Source organism: Neopelma chrysocephalum, unplaced genomic scaffold (assembly GCF_003984885.1).
Source record: "Neopelma chrysocephalum unplaced genomic scaffold, ASM398488v2 Primary Assembly neopelma1_225, whole genome shotgun sequence".
Taxonomy (NCBI): domain Eukaryota; kingdom Metazoa; phylum Chordata; class Aves; order Passeriformes; family Pipridae; genus Neopelma; species Neopelma chrysocephalum.
Genome location: NW_020897887.1, coordinates 98,282 through 107,452, shown reverse-complemented (window position 1 = coordinate 107,452; position 9,171 = coordinate 98,282). Strand labels below are relative to the sequence as shown.

General features: G+C 51.3%; 1 protein-coding gene across 2 annotated transcripts in view; it reads left to right on the top strand.

The window, feature by feature from the left end:
* Nucleotides 1-9,091, top strand: part of GON4L (gon-4 like) — a 34,754-nt gene extending 25,663 nt beyond the window's left edge. For both annotated transcript variants that reach the window (XM_027703306.1, XM_027703308.1), the window contains 11 exons: nucleotides 506-752; nucleotides 1,683-1,864; nucleotides 2,474-2,671; nucleotides 3,207-3,350; nucleotides 3,904-4,077; nucleotides 4,265-4,384; nucleotides 5,103-5,216; nucleotides 5,665-5,872; nucleotides 6,739-7,453; nucleotides 7,876-7,978; nucleotides 8,510-9,091. In XM_027703306.1, the coding sequence (XP_027559107.1) occupies nucleotides 506-752; nucleotides 1,683-1,864; nucleotides 2,474-2,671; nucleotides 3,207-3,350; nucleotides 3,904-4,077; nucleotides 4,265-4,384; nucleotides 5,103-5,216; nucleotides 5,665-5,872; nucleotides 6,739-7,453; nucleotides 7,876-7,978; nucleotides 8,510-8,659 (2,355 nt within the window). In that variant the 3' untranslated portion in view covers nucleotides 8,660-9,091. The remainder of the gene's footprint in view (nucleotides 1-505; nucleotides 753-1,682; nucleotides 1,865-2,473; nucleotides 2,672-3,206; nucleotides 3,351-3,903; nucleotides 4,078-4,264; nucleotides 4,385-5,102; nucleotides 5,217-5,664; nucleotides 5,873-6,738; nucleotides 7,454-7,875; nucleotides 7,979-8,509) is intronic.
* Nucleotides 9,092-9,171: the final 80 nt, after the last annotated feature.

Here is a 9,171-nt window from a genome sequence, read left to right as displayed (position 1 = left end):
ACTGTAACACTTCAGGAGGGAAATAAATAAAAAAATAGACAGATAGATAGACAGGTAGATACCTTGGCATTGTGCTGTTCACAGAGAAATTGGACACCAGGTTTTCTTGAGCAGATTTCAAGTCCAAAGCTAAGGGAGGGTGTTGAAAATACACAAGTCCTCAGCGAGGTTGCTCTTTAACAAGAGGTGCTTCAAGTGACAGTTTATTTTCCAGGTCACAGTTCCAGCAGGCCTGTAAGAGCCAAGATTGATCCTTGTGGAATCCCACCTCCACCTCAAGGCCTGACCTGCTGAATGGCAGAGTCTGAAATTTTAATTTTTCACAGTAAAAAAAACCGGGCGGCTCTGGAGGGTTTTGAATTCTGTTCCCTTGTGGAATTTTGGGCAGATGCTGGTCTGTGAAATTGGCTCTTGGAGTCGTGATGCAGGGAGGGGGTTGCTGAAGGATATTTAAACAAACAGTAAAATAAAACAATGTGATGTTCTTCTGTCGTTGCTTCCTAAGGAGACCATGGAAAAACTCACTTGGCTCGCAACAGAGAGACGTTTGAGCCAGGAAGGGGATTCTGAAGAAGAGAATTCCCAGGAAGAGAACTCTGAGCCCGAGGAAGAGGAGGAGGAGGAAGGGGAAGGGATAGAGAGTTTACAGAAAGACGATGAAACGTGTGGAGATACCTCAGAGGAGCCCAAATCTGCCTTCACCTTGGCAAAGGCAGCTTCCCCCCAGGTGGAGACCCACAGGACTCCAGCAGGTGAGGGCTGGGGGTTTGCTGGGACATGGGGAGTGGGGAAATGGAAAGTAGGACAGTGGGAGTCCCTTGTTTTGCAATGAAATTAAACCCTGCCTGGTTTAATTTCATTAAATTTAATTTCATTTAATTTAATTAAACCTTCCTGGTTTGATTTCACTGAGTGTGTCTGAGCTCTGTGCTGCTTTTTAACCTGGAGCTGCAATTTTGTGGCTCAGTCCCAGTCCTGTGAAATCAGGGCCCACAGAAGTCCTGGTACGTGTGAGCCGGGGGCCTTCAGTCCATTTTGAAGTGTTTATGCCTCAAAAACTTGCAGGCAGATTTGTGGTTTTTGTGTCAGCTCCTACCCAGTTGTAAGAACAACATTAAACAGCCAAATCTTTGCTGAGCTGAGTTTTGTGTGATGGGGAAAAAGAAATGAAACAAACCAAAACCTCAACAGAGTCCAGCAAAGTGGGAGTTGAACTGGAGGAGTTGGACCTCAGCCCATTAAACCAACAGATTCCTGAGGCTAAAAGCCATAAAAATCTTGATTTAGCACCTCTTAGTGCCCTGTTTCCTTCCTTGCTGTGTGTGATTTTAGCTCTGTTGTGTCAATAATGAGCTAAAAGAGTCATTTGCAGAGTGAACAGCCAGCTCTGATGCTCCTGTTGTATCTCTGTCCCCCCCATGATTGCTCTGGAGTGCAGGACTCAGGTGATTTTTAGCAGGTTGGAGCTGAGGAACAGCTCAATGATGCATCCAGGGGTTTCTCCTGTCAGATGCTGTGAAAACAAACGGGCAGTTGAAGGTTTTGGCCAACCTGACTCCTGGGAATTGTGTCGCTCCTGCGGCTTCCAGGGGAGACAGGGACTCACCACTGGCTCTGAAAGCTGCCTTTCTGTTGGAATGTTGCCCTGTGTGCCACCAACTCACCCTGTTGCTCCCTCCCAGGAGAGAACCTGAAGGCCCCTGGGAAGGGCAGGAGCTCCCACAGGACCAGGAACAAGCGGGGCCGGGCCCGGGCCAGCAAAGACACCTCGAAGCTGCTGCTGCTGTATGATGAGGACATCCTGGAGAGGGATCCTCTGAGGGAGCAGAAGGACCTGGCCTTTGCCCAGGCCTACCTGACCAGGGTAAGGGACACTGGGGGTGCCCTGGCACAGGTCTGAGCCCCAGCTCTGCCAGGTCCAACTGGGAGCACTGGGATGGGGTTGTTTCTCTTCACACCCCCCGTGTGTGGTCCTTCACTTCCCAAACCCTCTCTGTCCTGACCTGTGGGTTTTCTTGCTTTCTGTCCTGTGTGGGGGAGGTGGGAGCGAAGGATTTGAGGGCTCCACAGCACCAGACCCCTCTGAACTTGGGAGCTCCATGGTCCCAGTTGGGTTCCCCTCTCCCAGGAGCAGTTCAGGTTTATCCCTAAGGAAGAGTTGGCTCAACAACACTGGAAGCACTGTGTGAATTCTGGGGAGGAGGAGATCAAAGATTACCAGGGTACAGGAATTTAGGAAGGAATCCTAAAGGAAGGAATCCCCCAGGGTGGGGATGCTCTGGCACAGGTTGCCCAGAGAAGCTGTGGCTGCCCCTGGAAGTGTCCAAGGCCAGGTTGGAGCAACCTGGGCTAATGGGAGGTGTCCCTGCCCGTGGCAGAGAGGTGAAATGAGTTGATCCCTTCCAGCACGAGGTAATTCCATAATTAACTTGTTTCCTTCCTGGATGTCACCGAGTCCTGTTTCTCCTTCCAGGTCCGGGAGACGCTGCAGCACATCCCTGGCAAATATGAGGACTTTCTCCGTGTCATCTACGAGTTTGAGATCAGCACAGACAAGAGGACAGCTGTGGATCTCTATTCCACCCTGCAGAAGCTCCTGCACGACTGGCCCCAGCTCCTCACAGACTTTGCTGCCTTCCTCTTGCCAGAGCAAGCTTTGGAGTGTGGGCTGGTAGGTGGGAGGAGAGGAGGAGAAAAGATTTTTAAACAACCTTGAATGGCTGTGGGAGTGAAAGGATAAAGAGTTCTTCCTAGGGCAGGGGGCTGGGAAATCACTGGCTGGTTTCTCAGTCAGATTTGGGAGGTTTGGTGTGGGTTGTGAATCTCCTGCTCGGGGTTACTGGAGGAACCTTTCCCAGTTCCATCAGGGACAATGTGCAGACCCAGCAAACTGTGGTGGTTCCCTGGCCTCCAGGTCAGCCTTGCACTGATCAAACAGAGGGTTTCACCTCTTCCATTCTCTCTGAGAATGTCCAGTCCCTGTTTTGTGTGCAGGTGGTTGAAGCAGAACTTTCTAGCTGGTGTAACATTGATCACACAAAGCGTTGCTTCTCCTCCTCCGAGTCCCCCCAGATTTGGCCCCCCAGGAGCATCAATGCCATGGAAAACAAAGACCAGGACAGGGATTTTATGGCTTGTTTGAGCCAGCTCGAGGTGTTTGGGAGTGTGTTCTTGGCCGTGAGGGTGACTGGGTTTGGTCTGTGCAGTTTGAGGAGCAGCAAGCCTTCGAGAAGAGCCGCAAGTTCCTCCGGCAGCTGGAGATCTGCTTCGCTGAGAACCCTGCCCACCACCAGAAGATCATCAAGGTCCTGCAGAGCTGTGCAGACTGTCTGCCCCAGGAGATTGCAGAGGTAACCAGTTGTCCCCTTTCTGCCAGAGCCCTGAGGGTGATTCCAGCCTGGCTCCCTGTCCCCGTGTGCTGCTCCTGGGCAGCAGTTTGGGGGCACAGCTCAATCCATAGAACCACAGAATGGGTTGGGTTGGGTTGGGTTGGGAGGCACCTTAAAGCTCCTCCTGTTCCACCCCCTGCCCTGGGAAAGGACACCTTCCACTGGACCAATCCAACCTGGCCTTGGGTTCCAGGACAGCTGGAGCTGCCTCTTCAAGGGGCTGCCCAGTTGATGCCCTACCTCCCACCTCACCTCTGTCACCTTGCAGGTGAGATTTTTAGCTTGGTGCCTCCTCCAGGGTCTGCCTGGAATTCTGGAGGGGCAATTCCGTGCTGATTTGCTGGCTGGGTGTGGAATGACCTCAGAATACTCAGGAAGCAGTCGCAGTGCAAGCACAGACGTCGACGTTGGATTCTTAACAAACCTTTGATGCTCCACTTGCTTTGAGAATCCTTCAGAGGGCAACGTGAGGACATGGAACGAGCCTCATTTCCTCTGGATTTCTCTCCTCCAGCTGAAGACCCAGATGTGGCAGCTGCTGAAGGGCCACGACCACCTGCAGGATGAGTTCTCTGTGTTCTTCGACCACCTCCGGCCCTCGGCCAGCAGGATGGGAGACTTCGAGGAGATCAACTGGACAGAGGAGAAGGAATACGAGGTGCAGCAACCTTTTCTAAGGCCAGAGAGGATAAAACCAGTGATGGGAGATTTGTTTGAACTGGGAGAACTCAAACAGAGGCTGCAGTTCCAGGGAGGGGGAAGTGGTGGGGTGGGAGAGAAGAGTTTGAAGGAAACTCTTCAAATCTTTGGACAGGATTTGTGTCTCCGGGGAGAACAAAAGCTGGGAGCAGTGATGGGAGTTTGTTTTGTTGCAGTTTGACGGGTTTGAAGAGGTGTCTTTGCCAGATGTGGAGGAGGAGGACGAGCCACCCAAGATCCACGGGGCCGCGAGGAGCAAGAAGAGGAAGGAGATGGGGGGACAACACAACGACAAGGTGGGGCTGGGGGGGCCTCACTCCGGGCTCTGAGCTGGGGATTGGCCACGGGGAGAGATTGGGGGGCATGACAGGAGCCTCCCAAGGGGGCTGGAGTGCTCCTGGTGTGCTTTGCTTGCCAGCAGCAGCATCTCTTCAGTGTCTGTGTGTCTGTTCCAGGAGGTCGAGTGGATGGAGGGGGTGAAGGAGTGTCTGTGTGTCTGTTCCAGGAGTGGGTGGAGGGGATGAAAAGGTGTCCGTGTGTCTGTTCCAGGAGATCAAATGGGTGGAGGGGATGAAGAGGTGTCCATGTGTCTGTTCCAGGAGGTCGAGTGGATGGAGGGGATGAAGGAGTGTCCATGTGTCTGTTCCAGGAGGTCAAGTGGGTGGAGGGGGTGAAGGAGTGTCTGTGTGTCTGTTCCAGGGGGTCGAGTGGATGGAGGGGGTGAAGGAGTGTCCATGTGTCTGTTCCAGGGGGTCGAGTGGATGGAGGGGATGAAAAGGTGTCCATGTGTCTGTTCCAGGAGGTCAAATGGGTGGAGGGGATGAAGGAGTGTCCGTGTGTCTGTTCCAGGAGTGTCTGTGTGTCTGTTCCAGGAGTGTCTGTGTGTCTGTTCCAGGAGTGTCTCTGTGTCTGTTCCAGGAGGTCGAGTGGGTGGAGGGGATGAAGGAGTGTCCGTGTGTCTGTTCCAGGAGTGTCCGTATGTCTGTTCCAGGAGTGTCTGTGTGTCTGTTCCAGGAGGTCGAGTGGGTGGAGGGGATGAAGGAGTGTCCCTGTTCCTGCCACGAGGGGAGCAGTGATCCCAAGCTCAAGAAAAGCAAGAGGAGGAGCTGCAGCCACTGTAGCAGCAAGGTCAGTGGGCAGGGCAGGGATGATCCTTGGGCCTCCTGTCTCCCAAATAATGGCACGAGGAAGGAAGTCAATCCTGAGGTGTCCTGCAGTGTCTCCCTCCCTGGAGCTCTGCCCAGCCTTTTTCCACCTCTCTCCTCCTCACTTCCCTGCTGCCCCTCCTTGCTGTGCCAAATCATGTCATTTTTGGTGTTCTTTTGGGTTAAGAACAAGCTTTTTGGGTGGGAGATGCTGGTGTGGCCACTGTGTGAAAACCTGTGCCTGCTAATAACAATAATAACAACAATAACAATAACAATAATAATAATAATAATAATAATAATAATAACAACAACAACAACAACAAACATAGTGCCAAAGTGAAGCCTTGGGCAGGGCCAGGAGTGCTTGGGAAGCAGAGGTTGGGATGGACAGACCAGGGGTGTGACTGTGCCTCTGGGTTGGTCTGCAGGTGTGTGACAGCAAGTTTTATAAAAGTAAGGATTCTCAAGAGCTGAGTGCCAGCCTGGCCCAGCAGGAGTCGAGTCCTCAGCCCGAGGGGAAGGATTCTGGGATGTCCAGGGAACCTGCAGAAGAAATCCTGGAGAACAGGGACGAGGGGGAGGACGTCCAGGGCAGACCCAGACCTGCTCCCAGGAAGGTGGACTCTGTGTCTGCAGGTGGGTGCCAGTCTTGTGCCCAGCCAGGTGTGGGACCCTCCCCTCTCCAGTGCACATTTATTGGGAATAATGAGAATTTCTGATCGTCTTGTTTCATTTTTTTTTAACTCTTGTGGTTTTTTTACTCTTGTGTACTGCTGAGCATTCCCTCCAACAAAACCTTCCCTGCCTGGGGAATATTCCCCCCTTTTCACCAGGACTGGTCCAGTTCAGCTCCTCTTGCCAGGGTATCAGTCCAGCCCCCAGTACTGCCAGTCCATGGCACTGGTTCTTTCCCAGTTTCCATCTGAGCACAGCAATTCAAACCCACCCTCTCTAAATCTGCCCTTTGAATTGTGGTGCTTGTTTTTCCCTCAGTCTGGTACTGAAGAAAATATATATTTTTATATATATATATATATATATAAAATATATATATATTTATATATATAGAAAAATATATATCTATTTATATATATAAATATATATAGAAAAAATATATAATCTATTTAAATATATATTAATAGATATAATATATAATATATATTTACATATATAAATATTAAAATTAATAATTATATATTGAATATATATTAAATATATATATTAAATATATATTTATCCACAATTACTTGATAAATATATAAGGATAAACAGCTCAAGGGAGATCTCACAGTGCTGAAGAACACTGACTGTAGATGGTCTTCTTTGAAGTACAGGTGCAGGTAGAATAACAAATAAGAAATAACAGAGCTGCTCCCAAACCGTTCTCATTTGCAGCATTAGGCTCTAAAATAAAAATCTCTTTAAAAAGTTAAGGGATTAAAACCTCCAGGAGTTTTTTCTTGCTGACACTTTTATCTCCCCTCGTTTGGGTTTCTCCTCAGGATCTCCCCTGGAAGGAAAAGTTGCCTCCAGCAGACACGGAGCTGGTGACAGACCTGCCCCTCCTGATGCTCAGGGTGCAGAAGGTGCCAGTGCTGGGGTGGAAGGTGCCCAGGACAGAGACTCTGCTGCCACCAGCCCCAGATGGGCCCAGCTGCCAAAAGCTGCTCTGAAACTACCTCAAGAAACCAAAGACACTGTGGGGAGTGAGGGACTGACCCAGCAGCCTGGAGGGGATGGGGATGGTTCCCTGGGGCCAAGCAGGGATCTGCTGCTTCCTCCTCCCTCTGGCCCAGCCCCGGGGCTGCCAGGACCTCCATCCTGCTGCTGCCAGAGCCCAGGGCAGAGCCAGGGGCCAGAGAGCCTCAGGGGGCCTGGCCCTGCCTCACAACCAGCTGGGGAAGGACTTGAGGGACCACCTTTGGCTCTGGAGAGCAGAGCTGAAGCCAGGCAGGGCTGGATGCCAGCGGCGGGTGGCAAAGCCGGTGGCCGCGGCGTGGGGGCAGCTGGCACAGCCTGCCCTGGGGACCTTCCCCCTGAGGGCAGAACGGAGGGAAGGGCAAACAGCTGCCTCCAGGGGCATCAGCATCCCCAGCAGCCGGAGCCCAGGGTGGTCCCAGCCCTGGAGGAGCAGCAGCAGAAGGTCACCGAGGCCACCGTGTGTGCCAAGAACAGCAAGGTCAGCTCCACCGGGGAGAAGGTCGTGCTCTGGACCAGGTACTTCTGCCTGACCTGCCCTTCCTGCCCTCAGCTCTCACGTTGCAGAAGATCCTTTATTTTCCTGTTGTATCCCCATTTTCTGCTGTGTCCTGCCCCCTCTTGTTCCATATTCCTGCCTCGTTTCCTCTGACCGCAGTCGGTCAGAGCTCGGTCCTCCCCTGTTACTGGAGCACTTCAGCCTGGGAAAGGATCTTTTTTCTCCTTCAAAAAACAACTTAAAACAGCTGAAAACACAAAAAAACCCTAAAGGCAGCTCTGCTTAGAGATGGGTCCTGTGAGGGGAGGTGGCAGGAGGGGTGAAGGGATCCCTTGCCCAGGGATTGTTCTCCTGAACCGGGAACGGGCCTCGTGTGGGGAAGGGGGGAGCTGGAATTCCATGGCTGTTTTTTTGGGCTGTTTTACAGCTGCTTGTTTTGCAGGGAGGCTGACAGGGTCATCCTCACCACCTGCCAGGAGAAAGGAGCCCACCTGGACACCTTCCATGCCATCTCCCAGAAACTGGGCAACAAGACGGCGAGTGAGGTGAGGGATTGGCTGGGAGAGCTCCCAGGGGATGGGGAAGGGGCTGGAAAGGGAGGAAGGGTGGGGGGAGGGTGCTGTTCATATATAAAGTCTCCCAAACTTAAATTTGATGAAAAATCATCCCAGCTGCAAATTAAAAAAAAATAAATATCAAACCCAAAACAAACCCTGGAGCCAGAAATCCCGAGATGTTTGAGCCTCACGTTTGGTACCAGGGTTGTTTCAGTGGCTGCTGCTCACGTCTTCAGCCTCCTCCTCCACAAAGAATCTGCCTGGTTTTGTCTCTGAATCTTCCCAAACTGCCAGATTTTACCTGCAAATCAGTAGAATGTTCTTCCAGAGAGAACAACAACCTGCTGCTCTTGCATTTCTCTTTTCCTTTGTAACCAAACCTCCTGTGAAATGTCTCTGTGGCATTTATATATATATTTTTTTAAACATTACGAAACATCCCGAGCTTTGAAACATGGAATCTCAGTTCTGTGACACCTTCCAGGCCACTGCTGATGTTGGATTCCCCTCGTTCCTCAGGTGTCCCACAGGTTCAGGGAGCTCATGAGGCTCTTCCACACGTCCTGCGACGGGAGCTCCGAGGATGAGGAGGATGCAACAAGTACCAGCAACACGGACCAGCTGTCAGATAAAGACCTTCTGCTCTCTGAGGAAGAACCTGATGACTGAGAGAGGTGATAAACTACTGACCTGCCCCAGAAGAAGTTTGTTTGTTTTGCCAGTTTGCTGCTAGACAGGTGCTGTGGGAGAATGTTTGCACAGGTATTCAGACGGCACCTTCCAGGGTTTTTGTTCATTTTTCCTGCTTCTGATGAGCTGCACTGCCAGCCTGTACCAAACTGGAGGCACCAAGCCAGGTGTCAGGGTGAGAATGTTCTCCAGAACCCCCCCTGGGGAGCTTCAGCAGAGAAACAGCAGAGCTGGGGCTCGGGGACACTCCCCTGGCCTGGGGGGGAAAGTTGGGCCCAGCAGCTTTGGACCAGAACGTGTAAATATTGTACCCTAAGATGTCAGTTTTCTCGTGGAAAGAACACAGGACTTTTTCTAAGTTCTCCCCTTGTGTTGATTGTATGTGAGAAAGTTACAGTCTGAGCTCTCTTATTTATTGTGTGGGTTTATTTGAACGGGGCAGAGCAAATCCACTTTGCACAGTTATAAAAAACAAACAAACAAACAAACAA